This window comes from Ylistrum balloti, unplaced genomic scaffold, assembly GCF_031769215.1.
Source record: "Ylistrum balloti isolate Yb309-2 unplaced genomic scaffold, AGI_CSIRO_Ybal_v1 Utg369790, whole genome shotgun sequence".
NCBI lineage: Eukaryota > Metazoa > Mollusca > Bivalvia > Pectinida > Pectinidae > Ylistrum > Ylistrum balloti.
The window spans coordinates 1,070,128-1,087,933 of record NW_026781974.1 but is presented as its reverse complement, the minus strand read 5'-3'; the positions used below and the strand labels follow the sequence as shown (position 1 = coordinate 1,087,933).

Genomic DNA, 17,806 nt, shown 5'->3' with positions numbered 1-17,806 from the left:
GCCAAGTACTGGCCGCTTGTGGGTGGAATTCTGGTTTCCCTCCACCAACCAATCCTTAAATGGTCCTAGCTGTTTTTATGACGTAAAACAACACAAAGCTTAATTAAATTAAAGACTTTATTATAGAGTTGGTTTCAGATATAATCAAGGAAACGTCACGCGATTTCTCAGTTGACAAAAACATATATTCTTTATCAACTTAAAAATGTATTCTGTACAGTTAACGTGAAATACACATACGCAATAATATTGAAAGAAAGAAACAGTGTTATTTTTTTCAGCTGAATATTCCAAAAATGTCGGTTTTGTTTTTGTTTTAAAAAAATCGACAAAAATGGTAATGCAATGGAAAGGTAAGTAACAGTGGTTTTAATGGTGAAATACTCGGTACGGTAAATAGTATTATATATCATTTTGCGTCACATTTCATTACAAATTTAAAAAAACAACAACAACAAAACAAAACTGGAATGAAGTTGGAAGTCCTTTTCTCTTTTCCTTACCTTGCTATATCCCCCGCTCCTTATTTCGCTTTTATACTAACAAATAATTATCTTTTCCCTGTTTCATATAATTTTATTTTTCTCACATGACATTACTAAGATGCAAAACGTACGCATGACTTTATTTCTGTTTAGTCTGAGCACAGCTGATGATTGTTAATGCATTAAAGTATCATTTTTAGTACGATCAATTAAATGCTGACGTTATATTTACTGAATATGTGTATCTCTGTTATCTTGTGCAACCAATCTCTAGAAACCATTATTTGCTCTCACGTTTCCATGACTACAGTGTAGGTGCCTTACAACACCTCTCACCGCCATGTTTCTAGCCGGGTATTTCATGACGTCGAGTATAAAAACACTATGTTACACATTGGATTTATATCTTCTGTGCTTTAATTGGTTTTAGTCACGCATTATATTTTTGTGCATTAACCAACAAATGGAGGCTCGCAATATTGACACCAATTAATATCTTATTGGTTAAAACGACAGCGTGTTTTCTTTGATCACGTGCAACACGTATTTAATGAACTGATAAAATCCATTTCGTCTCGATCAGCACTTTTAATCCTTTATGTTCTATTTACACAAGCTCCTATCCTATCATTCGTAATGGATTTTTCCTGAAAAGCAGTCAGGAAACAACATCTGTTAATAACAATCGTTTCGCGGCCAGCGACGTCTCTTTTCTATTTACCTATGTATCATTGATTCATTTCCTACCCGACTGTTGTACAATTTAGACAATATTTAAGACATCAAATTATTGTTTCAAAATCAAAGGATAGTGTTGTTACCAAGCTCGTGCGTATACGTTATTATAAGATATATAGTTCTACACTTCATTCATGTTTATTTGATCAGTTTGTTTCCTACATTTGACGACTTCCAAATTATAAGAAAAAAGTTTCGTGTCATTTCAGCTGACTCTACAATGATAATCACAGCAAATCAGGGACAGCTAATATATCTCTGCGTTTCCATTCTCAGAACATCGAAATATCATTACTGACGTCATTTCCGTTTCTGTATGCCTGGTCCCTCGACATAAAATGGTCAATAGACAATCAGGTTGTTTAGAGTTCATGGAGCGTGTGCCAAACGGGGAAGTTGTCGATAAATCAGGGTTCTGAATGAAAACCAATTATTTACCAAAAACACAAAAAATGCTGTAATAAATAAAAGGGAAACACTATAGATCCAGCATGGTGTAACGTTTGATGAAATACATAGATACACTGTAGATATTGTCACCTTATCAAAGAAATACTAAAAAAGTATACCAAATTCTAAAATCATGGGATATTTCTTCACGTGCCATTGTAGTATTCTCGTTTTGAATATGATTCTTATTCGTAGAAACGAACCCACTGTATGCGGAACGTTTCGTCTGTTGTGACGGCTAAAGTTTGAAAAATATATCTAGCAAAACCTTATTGGTGGGAAAGGTTATAATTTACATAATCGTGTCAAATGAATGGCTGCATTTTTTAAGTTTATGCAAACCGGAAATGCAGGTAAAACTTAAAGTTTTATGTACATCAAATAGTAGGGCGTCCATTACTGTGTCTACAATTTTGAAAACAACGTTGAAAGTTTTTCGACTTCTCAGTTACAGCATATATCCAGTACAATAGAAGGTACAGGTTACACATGCAGATGATATATAGACAGTATATTTGTATATTTTAATAGCAGTTACAAGGACAGGAGTGATTTATCAGTAATGTTGCGGGAAAACTCGTTCAATCCTTGTGTTATATTCATGTTATGACAGAAAACCACATTTAACTTATCTACATTATGACGTAAAAGTGAACAGCGGGACTGACATGTACATTAAGAAATACTGATGATCTGCTTTCGTCAACCAGGGGTGGGGTATCTAAAGAAAAAGCCAGCACTCCCACATCAAAATCTGTGATCGTCATACGTCAAAGCTTAACAAATACTTACATATTGGCATCAACAAAATACCGCTATCGACAGTTCAGAAACATTATTTTTAAGTTTAAAAAATTAAATAAAGAAAAAAGAAAAGAAAAAAAGCACATGGGTGTTAGTGTTGCAATAAAGACTACGTATTTGTAACTTTTATATCACAAAGCAACGGGTATATATACTATATCTGTTTGTGTGTACCAACGTTGAACCAGGTATCGTGAAAGTATTGAAAAAAAGTATTTCAGAAACGGCATTTACTGCTACTTTTCAGTCTGTGCTATTTTCTTTTCAATTTCCCTTTTAATCAGCATTTAAATCCATTAAAATTAAGCTTGTACTCAGTAAAGTCCGGATTTAAAGGGTACTCGAAAATTCACAAACGAAAAAAAAGTAATTGGTTTTTTGCAACAGAAAATCTGATTGCCCAATCTCTGACTCCATAGGTTTGGTTTTCACGCTGTTTGGTATATCCAAGGTATCACAGTATTGCCGCAATATGTGCACATACGCCAACTACTTGGGACATTTACAATACCGTGCCTCAATATTGGATATTTTGTAACGAATCCAAAGAAGACGTGTCTTGGCTGCAACTTGCCGACTTAAGATCTTCACACGGAGAAGATTGCCCTCATCTTCGTGGAGGAGAATTTCACTATCACCATCTATGTGTTCTTGTATAAAACTCGTACTCAATTTCAAGTGATATGTACCGCATGTTAAGTTCCTCGTCGTGACGCAGTATTTTCCGTTGTCGTTTGCCATTTTGCAGGACTCTTGTACAACTTGTTGTCCTCGACATATTCTTTCAATTGATTCACTGCTTTGAAAAATATAACATCTTGGATCCCATACATATGTCCTCCTCGGCATTATTTGTTGAGTTTAAAGCTGACGAGAACCTGTTCGAGATGGCACACACAATCCCGACAAAGTCGCTAATGTGTGGTACTTGTTCGCAAAACATGGTTAAGATATATCAAGCGTTTTATGGGAGCGTTATCTGATTCCATGACCCAACGGACCTAGATAAAACAAATCATATTTTAAATGAAAAACAATGAACATTTATATCACGCTGTGTTGTATTGTTGTTAAGAGTATGTAGTGGCACAAGATGTGTATTTTATTGTTCAAACAACACAATTCGCCGAATCACAGTCCTCACCGGATGTGAAAACGTGTAATAGGTTAAGATGTAGGTTATAGTGACCTACTTTTGATACATGACCTCTCACCAAGGTGAACACATCTCCCAAGATTTAACATCTCGTGATTAGAAATGTATAAGGTAAGGCCTGCACAAGATAGCTGAAACATAAAACTATACTCTCCTCCTGTTCCTGGTGTGTGTTTGGGGGGTTGGGGGTTAATAAAGCAATTGCCTGCATATATCTTTCATTGAGGTTAATCGTTAAAAATTAATCATCTTTAACATTTAGTAAGGGCTACAACTCCGCCTTAAAATTTGACTATATAATAGAAGTATTGGTGTGACGCTACCAAATATATGTCACTACATACCTTGGTAACATGTCTGTCTGTGTTAGCAACATCTCTATCGAATTGCTTTTCTCCCTTGTGCAGAAACGACGGTATTTCGGCTTTTATTCCAAGATCCATAAGGGAACAGAATCTCTGAAACTTCGGTCAACAATAAAAATGTCGTCCTCGTGAACCCAGTTCTGGATGTCTTAAACATTTGATTTAACATATGGTTCAGAATAGAAGCATCGTTGTTCTTTTCATCTGTTAGGTATGAGCCAACAATTGTTATAAAGTAGCCACTTGTGGTGACAACAACCAATGGTTTAATCAACGGCCGCCGGTGTGCATACAATCTTGTATTCGCTGGAAATGGAGATTCCCTCTTTTCTATATATATATTAATCGCCGTCCTACATACATATTGGGATAGTTTTTTCTTTGTCCGCTATAAAGGGCCTTCGGTGTCCATCGGCCGAAGGGATTGTCGAGGCACCTAAATTTAAAATTTAAAACTTTGTATTTGTTTATGTTCCATGTATGTGATGTTATTTATGTACTATTTGTGTCTTGATAAAGGGACAGGTTGCCTCGAAAATTTGACAATTAGCTTGTCCGTACTGTTGCTATTACTTCATTGATCATATAAATAAATATACATGCGTACCATCCAAGACGAGGATAACCTGACTACCATATCACCAAATAAGGTCTGTGGTAACGGACACACGTGATTCTGTATGACATTTTCCCGCGTAATATGCTGCACTCACTCCTAAATTGGCAGGAACTTGGTATCGCACTTCGTAAAGACTTCGACAAGTTAAACAAAGTTGACATTATTTTGTTTGACATTCTGAATTTCATTTTAAGTAATGGAGCTGTGAAGTTTCGTACATAACATTTTACAGAATCGCATAGCACAGAAAAGCATTGCTTCGTTAGGCCAGTTAAGTTCGTACAATCCGAGTCTAACATGAATCTGAAATGATCAAAGTCGATTCTGGTATCTGTACACTTCCTGGCATAGTCCCTCAGTTGCTTTACAAGGTCTACAATAGTTGTCTGTAGACATAGGAACTGTCTGTGGGTAACCGATTACCCATTTCAGTGGGATTAATCTTTCCAGGTCATTTTTCAGGAATATGAAAAATCCATATTTTTGATTTCGTAAACCCTTTGTAACATATGGAAGTCTTTGTTATGTTTATTTCAAAGAAATATGCGATTAGTTAACTGCCACATACAGGGAATCAGTCAAATGTGAATGAATTTAGGAGGATTTATGTTTTTTTTTCTTTTTCTTATTTTCGTTTACCTCTGTTAACAGACCCGAATGTCAACGCATTTCTTACATTTTCTCCTTGCGGTTATCAGTGAAATAAAAAGCGACCATGGATAGCGGGCCGACGATGTAATTTTTATTTTTGAAGTGAATTAAATGTTTGTACAGGGATTAGTAAAATGTCAAAGTCAGCTTACATGAATTTATAAATAGACAGTAGAGTTGAAAAATCACAATATTTTACCCTTGATACTCTATTGACTCATTCAAAGAAAAACTATATAATTTATACAGTAGTGCATCACGTCGGAAACGAAAAAAAATTGTATATTACAAAAGTTCATAATTTGAAGTGGCCACGTGCTTTGATCAAAATAGTTTTAACGGCATTGAATTATGTCTGAACAATATTTGTCTTTTTATAAAATAGGGGCCGGTCGAAGCATGTGACCAGAAATGCCCCAAATTCACTATATGGGCCTATCTTCATGTGATTACTGGTCCAGCTGGGCACTTTCTATTGATTTTCTTTAATAAAATAAAATCGAAAAATAAAATTCAGCATGTTTTATAGTGATACATTTAAAATGTCTTGATTTTTAATTAGACCTATACAATAGGGCCAATTACCACCTCTCGTGAACCTACTCCAATTTATTTTGGTCGTTTACCTGTCTATAATTCAAATCTTTAAATTTACGAATGTTATAGATTAATAATGTTTATATTCAGCTTCTGTATCATAACATTGGCTTCGATTGATTTTGAATATCAATGTTATGTCTGGGTTATTTCGTTTTACGCTTTCGACCTCCAGCATTAGAAGAAACTCCTGAAGGAGAAAACATATTCTACTCTTTCCGGTCCATCGACAATTGATAGAATTTGCTTTCAAAGAACGCTACAAAGAAAAATAACAGTATGAAGCACTCACCATATACTTTCTTACGAGTGAATGAATAGTAATGTAAAAGATTGTACTAGTACCATTAAATGTCTATTTTACTATGTGGAGAAATGAGAATCCGCAATCGTACAAATCCTTACCGCTTTAACTGCGAAACCAGTCATACTCATAAAACCCCGCCCAGTGTGTTACATGTTTTCTCAATTGTTGATCTATATAGCAGGGGTCCTACATAAGTCTCATACACACGCAACAGAACATATTGTGAGGGAGCTGTTCATGGCCAACTACTTTCAAACTGGTTTTATTCGCATTCGTTCCGTTATTGACGTTTTTGTTTTCTGTAGGATGCTTCCATAAAAGGAAAATTTTAGGTTCAGATTTTAGATTTTTGACTGGTTTTATGAAAGTCCTTTTATTTTCTTGTCTTTTTATTGCTTTTTATTTCAATTAATATTAAGACCTTACCCAACATTTATAGAAAATAATACAATTTTTATTCAAATATTATTTATGAAAAACAACGAAATATGTACTGATATGTCAACAAAAGCTTAACTGAAACTCAATTCAATAAAATTGGGGCAAAATATGAACTAGAGAAATAGCTACACCGAAACTCCTGAAAAAGAACAAGTGCCAGGTATATTTAAAGGGTAAGTGTCGTCGGCTTATCCAACGAAAAAATCGGGTGGAATTTTTATGAATATGTTAGCTAATGGAACAAATATAACTTTGATTCTTTCGCAACATTTGTATAAATATTATCTTATTAGACTGACAAAAACCTAACTTGGTGATGTTGTCACTACATGTCTCTTCTTTGGTGACAACGGCATTTAGGACAACCACAGCTCCAGCGGGCGATATTGCACGCGTGTTACAACAAACATTAATGTGGTTATTACACCATTTACATGATTGTAGTTTGTTGATATTGGTTGATATTGAAATACCCGGAATCATAAAACAAAGTTTAAGACAGAAATTTGGATAGAAGACTTTTTTTTTCATGATCTCTTATACGAGACTGTTTTAAGACACAAACAAGAAAACTTGAAGCAAAGTCCATACCAGAGATGTGTTATATACGTCTCTGTCCATACTAAGACTTAAATCTGTTTCCTGATCCTGGGCCCTGGATATTCAAATGAAACTCATGAGTTTCCTTTTTATATATATATAACTAAATATTTCTCTTGTTAGCTATCAAAAACAGTTTCACCTCTATTGTTTTATCGGCAAGCACTGTCTACGATCCGAAGAAAGAGAGGTAGCCACTACTTGCATACATTATCTATTGCCAGAGCCTGATTCACTGATTGGACGAGTAAAGGTATAGGGTCTCCAAGTTGGTTTCCCTTAGATACCGTGGTGTTATTCCAGACAAGACCACGAGATGTTTACGCATGTTTTGCATGTTTCTGAAGTTGAAATATAATTGATGAATATTTTAAAGACGATGATTATGATTTGTAAAATAGATAAGAGACCAGTATCCAAAAGACTGTATAAGTAGCACAGAGCATAACTGATATACATGTCTACATACGGAAAGTTATCCCAGACTGATGGTGTCTCCCTCATCCACTTCGTCAGATGTACTGAAACACCTGTCAAGACTGTACACTATAACGTGCGCACGCAATAGAAGAAATATGTCACTACTTTATGACGTGCACATGCAATAGAAAACAACATTGAACTTCTTTTATTTCCTAAGTACATAGCAGACAAAGACATGTTATATTTGTGCGCTCTTTATTGAGGATACAAAAATAGAGGCAGAATTTTACATTGCATTGAGGCTTAGCCATTTCAGTTCATTTTCTATCTATTTATTTATTTCAAAACATTCCCCTTCTTTCATATTGATTTTTGGTCTGGTTTAAACATTCATTTGGACGATGAGATATGGTGCAATTATGTTATTGAACTTGGCAGATAAAAAATATATTGTTTAACTCTTCTCCTGCAAAATTGAATAGCTAAATTACTGATATCTGTGGTCAGTCAATCTTTTAACACCTGATCCAAGGGAGATAACAAGAATAATGCTCAGGCTGGAAAGCTACATATATTTGTCTGATTTGCTTTTGTCGTTTTGATTAAAAAGATTTGCATTTTACTTTGATCGGAGGTCATGGAATGTGCTATTTACGTTATTGGTTTGATTTACAAGTATGTTAGGGTGGTTCCTCCATTATCGACATGAATGCCAGATACCCCCCCGCCCCCCTCGGAATACCTTTACAGTAGGGGATACAACATTACCCTTTACAGTAGGAGGTAAGACATTGCCTTTTACAGTAGGGTGTAAGACATTACCATTTACAGTAGGAGATAAGCCATAACCCTTTACAGTAGGGAGGTAAGACATTACCCTTTACAGTAGGGAGATAAGACATTACCCTTTACAGTAGGGGGTACAACATTACCCTTTACAGTAGGGAGGTAAGACATTACCCTTTACAGTAGGGAGGTAAGACATTACCCTTTACAGTAGGGAGGTAAGATATTACCCTTTACAGTAGGGTGGTAAGACATTACCCTTTACAGTAGGGAGGTACGACATTACCCTTTACAGTAGGGAGGTAAGACATTGCCCTTTACAGTAGGGAGATAAGACATTACCCTTTACAGTAGGGGGTACAACATTACCCTTTACAGTAGGGAGGTAAGACATTACCTTTTACAGTAGGAGGTACAACATTACCCTTCACAGTAGGATGTACGACATTAACATTTACAGTAGGGAGGTAATACATTACCCTTTACAGTAGGGAGGTAAGACATTGCCCTTTACAGTAGGGAGATAAGACATTACCCTATACAGTAGGGAGGTAAGACATTGCCCTTAACAGTACGGAGATAAGACATTACCCTTTACAGTAGGGGGTACAACATTACCCTTTACAGTAGGGAGGTAAGACATTACCCTTTACAGTAGGGAAATAAGACACTACCCTTTACAGTATTGAGGTAAGACATTACCCTTTACAGTAGGGAGGTAAGACATTACCTTTAAAGTAGGGAGGTACGACATTGCCTTTTACAGTAGGGAGTACAGCATTACCCTTTACAGTAAGGAGGTAAGACATTACCCTTTACAGTAGGGAGATAAGACATTACCCTTTACAGTGGGGAGATAAGACATTACCCTTTACAGTAGGAGGTACGACACTAACCTTTACAGTAGGAAGGTAAGACATTACCCTTTACAGTAGGAGATAAGACATTACCCTTTACAGTAGGAGATAAGACATTACCCTTTACAGTAGGAGATAAGACATTACCCTTTACAATAGGAGGTAAGACATTACCCTTTACAGTAGGGTGGTAAGACATTACCCTTTACAGTAGGGAGGGAAGACAATACCCTTTACAGTAGTGAGGTAAGACATTACCCTTAAAAGTAGGGAGGTAAGACATTACCCTTTACAGTAGGAGGTACGACACTAACCTTTACAGTAGGAAGGTAAGACATTACCCTTTACAGTAGGAGATAAGACATTACCCTTTACAATAGGAGGTAAGACATTACCCTTTACAGTAGGAGGTACGACACTAACCTTTACAGTAGGAAGGTAAGACATTACCCTTTACAGTAGGAGATAAGACATTACCCTTTACAATAGGAGGTAAGACATTACCCTTTACAGTAGGGTGGTAAGACAATACCCTTTGCAGTAGGGAGGGAAGACAATACCCTTTACAGTAGTGAGGTAAGACATTACCCTTAAAAGTAGGGAGGTAAGACATTACCCTTTACAGTAGGGAGGTAAGACATTACTCTTTACAGAAGGGAGGTAAGACATTACCCTTTACAGTAGGGTGGTAGGACATTACCCTTTACAGTAGGATGTACGACATTACCATTTACAGTAGTGAGGTAAAACAATACCCTTTACAGTAGGGTGGTAAGACATTACCCTTTACAGTAGGATGTACGACATTACCATTTACAGTAGGGAGGTAATACATTACCCTTTACAGTAGGGAGGTAAGACATTGCCCTTTACAGTAGGGAGATAAGACATTACCCTTTACAGTAGGGAGGTAAGACATTGCCCTTAACAGTAGGGAGATAAGACATTACCCTTTACAGTAGGGGGTACAGCATTACCCTTTACAGTAGGGAGGTAAGACATTACCCTTTACAGTAGGGAAATAAGACACTACCCTTTACAGTATTGAGGTAAGACATTACCCTTTACAGTAGGGAGATAAGACATTACCATTTACAGTAGGATGTACGACATTACCATTTACAGTAGGGAGGTAATACATTACCCTTTACAGTAGGGAGGTAAGACATTGCCCTTTACAGTAGGGAGATAAGACATTACCCTTTACAGTAGGGAGGTAAGACATTGCCCTTAACAGTAGGGAGATAAGACATTACCCTTTACAGTAGGGGGTACAACATTACCCTTTACAGTAGGGAGGTAAGACATTACCCTTTACAGTAGGGAAATAAGACACTACCCTTTACAGTATTGAGGTAAGACATTACCCTTTACAGTAGGGAGATAAGACATTACCCTTTACAGTAGGGAGGTAAGACATTACCTTTAAAGTAGGGAGGTACGACATTGCCTTTTACAGTAGGAGGTACGACACTAACCTTTACAGTAGGAAGGTAAGACATTACCCTTTACAGTAGGAGATAAGACATTACCCTTTACAATAGGAGGTAAGACATTGCCCTTTACAGTAGGGTGGTAAGACATTACCCTTTACAGTAGGGAGGGAAGACAATACCCTTTACAGTAGTGAGGTAAGACATTACCCTTAAAAGTAGGGAGGTAAGACATTACCCTTTACAGTAGGGAGGTAAGACATTACTCTTTACAGAAGGGAGGTAAGACATTACCATTTACAGTAGGGGGTACGACATTGCCCTTTACAGTAGGGAGGTAAGACATTACTCTTTAAAGAAGGGAGGTAAGACATTACCCTTTACAGTAGGGGGTACGACATTGCCCTTTACAGTAGGGAGGTAAGACATTACCATTTACAGTAGGGTGGTAAGACATTACCCTTTACAGTAGGGAGGTAAGACATTACCCTATACAGTAGGGAAATAAGACATTACCCTTTACAGTAGGATGGTAAGACATTACCCTTTACAGTAGGGAGGTTCGGCACTACCCTTTACAGTAGGGAGGTAAGACATTACCCTTTACAGTAAGGAGATAAGACACTACCCTTTAAAGAAGAGAGGTAAGATATTACCCTTTACAGTAGGGAGGTACGCCATTACCCTTTACAGTAGGGAGGTAAGACATTATCCTTTATAGTAGGGTGTAAGACAATACCCTTTACAGTAGGGAGGTACGACATTACCCTTTACAATAGGGAGGTACGACATTACCCTTTACAGTAGGGTGTAAGACAATACCCTTTACAGTAGGGTGTAAGACAATACCCTTTACAGTAGGAAGGTACGACATTACCCTTTACAGTAGGGAGGTAAGACAATACCCTTTACAGTAGGGAGGTAAGACATTACTCTTTACAGAAGGGAGGTAAGACATTACCCTTTACAGTAGTGAGGTAAGACATTACTCTTTACAGAAGGGAGGTAAGACATTACCCTTTACAGTAGGAAGGTACGACATTACCCTTTACAGTAGGGAGGTAAGACAATACCCTTTACAGTAGGGAGGTAAGACATTACTCTTGACAGAAGGGAGGTAAGACATTACCCTTTACAGTAGGGAGGTAAGACATTACCCTTTATAGTAGGGTGTAAGACAATACCCTTTACTGTAGGAAGGTACGACATTACCCTTTACAATAGGGAGGTACGACATTACCCTTTACAGTAGGGTGTAAGACAATACCCTTTACAGTAGGGAGATAAGATATTGCCCTTTACAGTAGGGAGGTAAGACATTACCCTTTACAGTAGGGAGGTAAGACATTACCCTTTACAGTAGGGAGTACGACATTACCCTTTACAGTAGGGAGGTAAGACATTACCCTTTACAGTAGGGAGTACGACATTACCCTTTACAGTAGGGAGGTAAGACATTACCCTTTACAGTAGGGAGTAAGACATTACCCTTTACAGTAGGGAGGTAAGACATTACCCTTTACAGTAGGGAGTAGGACATTACCCTTTACAGTAGGGAGGTAAGACATTACCCTTTACAGTAGGGAGTACGACATTACCCTTTACAGTAGGGTGTAAGACATTACCCTTGACAGTAGGGAGTACGTCATTACCCTTTACAATAGGGCGCTTGGCATTAGAATGTGGAACGGAATATCATAGAGAAATTCGAGAAATTCAATAATTCCCTACAGGAGCAATGTTTTTAGCAGTCCTCTATATAAAGGAATGGATCCTGATGAAAACCTTGCATTCTTATCAACCTTTTTTGCAAACTCACTTTATGGTAATATATGAGTACTATGTTAAATATTTAATGCCCCTAACAATATAGTACACATGTGGCGCCTCGGTAGATCGCTAGATATATCTTTTTCAATGTAAATCAAAGCAATTTGCATTACTTTTGACGTTTGAAACTAATATATAGCTGTGGTTGATTCATAGCTAGAAAGATCCCAATCCCTTGTTCCTTTATTAATTATAGAGATGTGATTTCACATCAATGGACGTAATATCAGTAATGTATCCATGTATTCACCTGGACTTGTATCTAGCCTTCTGAATTGTTTGTGTTTCTGAGGTATCTACTACCTCTATCGTTTTTTACTAATAATTATAATTATTACTTCACATTTCTAAAACCTTACCAAAACCAACGATATTTGCTGACGGTTTATAAAAGACCGTTTTAAAGTGCTATCAAACAGAAATGAAATACTCAAAAGCCAAGGACGCGGTAGAAAGACATTTTATCCGTCACATTATACTGATAACGGAAAAATTAGTTGAAATCAAAAACCTTCTATGTTAGGAAGACTAAGGAAACTGTCGATGAGGACAACAGATACATTCTCTTTGCATTGATAGATAATTTCATTTTTTTTCTTGTTTTATAACCCTTATTGTCGAAGAACACTAAACTGTGTTAGAAGGAATGCATTCATCCAATATTCCAAATTAGACAAAAACACTACCCCGAGGGCTATTACCTGCGTTTATGTTCGCATTAATGAATTTACAAGTGATAGACAAACATGTTTAAACATTCAACCTTAGCCATAGTTATGTTGTTTTGATTCCCCAATGACAAGTTTTATCTGATTCATCGAGTTTGTAATGTACGTTAGCAGAAGTTAATCAAAATAACGAAGCCGTGATGGTATAAGCCCTCAGCCATGACCATCATTTCGTCATTTGTTTTGTCAAAGAGTTGATGTAGATATCGCATTGCGGGGTTTCATGTACGTACATATTGTAACCGGCCCTGGAACGATGAATGAATCGATATATCACTCTCGCTAAAATACAATAAGAAATGATACCATCATTTGAGTGAATTATTGAACTAACACGACATGTCTCTTACATTCACAACTTATCAGACGAATAGGGAAATTAAGTACTGTGTTTCTGTGTAGAAAATAATACTGATATGTGTTGTGTTCGTGCTTGTTGATTAAAACCACTGCACTGCCAACGAGTTCCTCGATAGAATAAATCGAAATCAATAATGAATGATTACATATTGAGACCTGTCAGTACTCACTAACGAGCTTGAAATTCCGAAGCAATTTAAATTACATAACGTCGGAACAAAATCCGTTAGTAAGAGTTCGTTGGTGTTAATGGTGTTGATATTTCAACACCATCCGATTTCTTATAAGCAATTTGATTTGCTTACGAACATTTGGGCGGTGTTTTCTTTAAAACAGGGTGTCATGCCGAGATTACCTTAATTTGGCTATATGCAGCACACTTTCCTTATCAGAATGATGAATCTTATTGGATTTAGCTTTAATGAGACATTCATTACGGATACGAGGATTCAAAATGGCTCAAAAGTACAAAACCTACTTTGTGACAAGGACTGGAAACCATGTCGACAGTATTGGATTATAATGGCACCATGGAATGGTTAATTGTAGACCTACTGTTGTAGAACATACGATAGATAACTTCAGTAAAAACAAGTAATATAACACGTCTCCACCACGACGCACTATTTATTTATGGATTTTCAAGTCAACGACTTTGATTGCACGTTGTCAGTGTTTTAAAATCATGTTTTTCAGTGATTCTTTGATAGTGTTGTGTTGATGCTATCGCGAATTCAGAGTACGTCACAGATCCTGAATGTTTAAAAGGCAATCACAGACTGATGTGTGTATGTATGCCTAGTGGTAAAATAAAATTATTTATTTAACACTGTGAATGTGTTGAATTCTACACGGCGGCGCACACGAACTACTGTTTAACATCATTCTGGAATTTAATCCTTTCTTAACTGGCTGTTAGCAAAGGATGATCACCTTTATAACGTTTTCGATATTGTGCTTTAGTGTGAGGTTCTCCATACCGGAAGTTACAGTTTTAGATATAGGTAAGTATTTTTTGTATTGCCATTTCATAATGAACTTTTTGTACAGCTGTTATTTTGTGATGGTAAATATTTAAATATCTTAATGATCTACAGATACAGGAAAAGTAATTGATTTCAGTGAATAGTCAAAATATCTTTGAAAAGAAAGATGAATTTTCAAAATATTTATCAATGGAACTTCATTGTTTTGAAATAGGCTTACAACGTTCAATAGTGTCGAGAAATATGGAGATGTTTAATGTTTGAGGTAAACATTAATAATGCATGATGTCTTGTGGCATAAGTGATTTGGAGTTCGTGTTGTGTGTACTATACGTTGAAGCTGGTCTTAACATTTCAATAGATATTTGTGTAGGGTTTATGTATTAAAATCTCATGATGGAACGGGTATATTGGAGAAAAACAACAAAGTGGCGATGCAAATTGATTCCTGTAGGGTTTCGGTATTAAAAGCCCATGATGGAACCGGTATGTTGGAGGAAAAAAACAACAAAATGGCGATGCAATTTGATTCCTGTTTTTGTTTTTTTGTGTTTCCAAAATGGCAGCCATATCATTTTACACTGATCTACAAAGACGTTGAAAAAATTCTAGTTTATCTGCATTTGTGATAATCCCTTCAAGAAAACGAATAGAATACCAGTGTGTAAGGTATCGAGGTTCGCCTGATTTTGACAAGCAACACCTTGGGATAGCATTCGAATACTCGAGAAAGCCCACTATAGTTGATAGGAATAAAATAACTCTCACACATTGATAACGTCATCGATTTGGAGACATATTTCATGGAAAATTTATAATGGCAGGATGAACAGAGTTCACAACAACTTTACAATTTTTAATTTATTTAAAGTATGTAAGGAAACATCGGCCAAGGATTCTATTAATCTATCGCTAAATTCGTGGTTTTGTGATTTACATATATACGTGTTATCAGCAGCAGTACTATTGTATTGTTATTTTGTACAGTAAGAAAAAACAAAGGTATTGAAATCGATTCATATTTATTGTAAAATATTATTTCTATGTGAAACATCACATCAATACCTAACGTATTGATGGTGCCAAGTAATAGTGATTCCGCACAAAATATCTCATTACGGTAACATGCCACATGATCATATACTTAAAAAATGTTGACTAATCTTTATCACCTCCCATTAAATTCACGGTCAGTAGAAATTTCAAATTTTCTCATCGGACCAGGATTCATTCATAGCTCCACAGAGAAAATAGGTAGAACATATCTGCATGTTAAAGCAAATCTTTACCCGATGTAACTGGGGCAAAATATGAACTATATTAACATGGAGACACTTGAAATAAAAATATAAAGAAAACAAGACAAGGCATTTTGGAAGAATAAGAGTCTTGTGCTTCATAACGAAGAAGCCATCATGTAAGTCTTGATCAATTCAAGTGAGATCACGTTGTAAAATGAGAACAAGGTAAACAACGGCGGAAACACCGTGCAAACACACCAGCATCAAACGCGTCCGACTTCGTACATAAAGTTCGAAAGTGAGATATCATTGAATTAAAACAATCATTAAGACAGGAAATTAAAGAAAACCAATAATGATAAAGGTTACTTTGATAACTTAGATCGGTATGATATTTTGTTGAAGAAGATATATAAGTATTAAAATAAAATTACATCTCTTCAAGAATGTCTCACATGACTTTCCTAAACAGTAGGGAAAGAAGCAACTTATTTCATGCTTATTCGCCTCAATACTGCAAACAATTTTGTCATACACAAGTCAAAATATTGGCGAATGATTATATTTATAAAATCCTATTAAGAGACTAATGCAGGGACTTTTAACATCAAAGCAACAGCTTGGTTAAATTGTTTAATGTTTTATCAACACGATCCAAACAGTCTATTCTGGCTGTACTTACTTTAATGAACGATTTCAATTATCTGAAATATCATCTCTTATGTCAACGCAAAAGGTAGGACTTATCATTTCTCGTTACTTCAGTGTGTTATGGCCCATCTGACCCTGATAGCCTTTTTCACATGGGTAAATGTCTAAACTGAGCAGCCGTCAAAAGAGACATCAGCAAAGGAGAAACTGCGTTTACAAGACAAGGGAAATAAATAGATGTACAGGAATACTACCCAAACAAGTAAACTAAAAATGTCAGTATTTGTTAAAAAACAAAACAAAAAACAAAAAACCAAAAAAAAAAAACAAAAAACAAAAAAAACCCATGTATTTTACTTAAGTAAATCAGTCCATCAATTGAAAATTCGTAGCTTTATTGAAATTCGTCCTAACCACCATAGTTGTGTCCTTAATGAACTCAATAGCAATTAATTATTTACCAGCTTTGTTATGATATGGCAGAAAATTCCCGATTCTGGAAGGGCCAATTTGCCTTTGACTAAAGCTACGGTTAGATTGGAGAATCCTGAGAAAGAAGTTTAAATATTTTATGTGCTAGTATCAAAATTCAAATTCAAAATGTGAATTGCGAAAAAGAAATCCCTTATTCTAAAAGAGACTTGCAAGTTTGTTATCTTGATTATATTCATTATCAAAATCAGTAATATGCATTACATAAAAAACATACATTGTATTTATATTTTAATGAAATGAATTATTGATATCTTTTTTCATATGATTTTTACTTATAAAATTGGACATTTTAAAATTTGGTACACCACAGGTATTTTTCTATATGGATCGTTTGGGGAAAAAACAAAAAACCAAAACAAAAAACAAAAAAAAAACTTAACTCACGAAGAGAGAACAAAAAAGCCGATGGAAGCCTCATAACTGATTCATGTTATTCCCATAGAGTATATCTAGTAAATCAACAAACCGACATATTTAAAAAACATTAGGTAAAGCGGCGCTGAATAATTAATATCGGTGTCATCAAGGGAAATATCAAAGGGATTAAAACAGAAGAACACATCTATAATTGATGAAGCATCAAACAGTAGAGAGTAAAGACAGGTACACATCAATAGTGTTCTGTAATTAACGGCTTGGTTCGACAATGAATCTCAGTACTCTGTTATCAGCAAATTCCCAATCGACGCAGATTAGGCTTTGTAATTTCCTCGGGCAGGATTGAACCATATTTTTGGGTACAATTCTCTTCCATAATAATTGACGACACACACTGCATCGCTATTATACCTGCTTAGCGGGGA

At 35.9% G+C, this 17,806-nt stretch overlaps 1 protein-coding gene across 1 annotated transcript in view; it reads left to right on the top strand.

Moving 5' to 3' along the window:
- Positions 1-334: 334 nt before the first annotated feature.
- Positions 335-17,806, top strand: part of LOC132544318 (uncharacterized) — a 32,964-nt gene continuing 15,492 nt past the window's right edge. The window contains exon 1 of the mRNA XM_060207894.1: positions 335-353. Coding sequence (XP_060063877.1) covers positions 335-353 — 19 coding nt within the window. The remainder of the gene's footprint in view (positions 354-17,806) is intronic.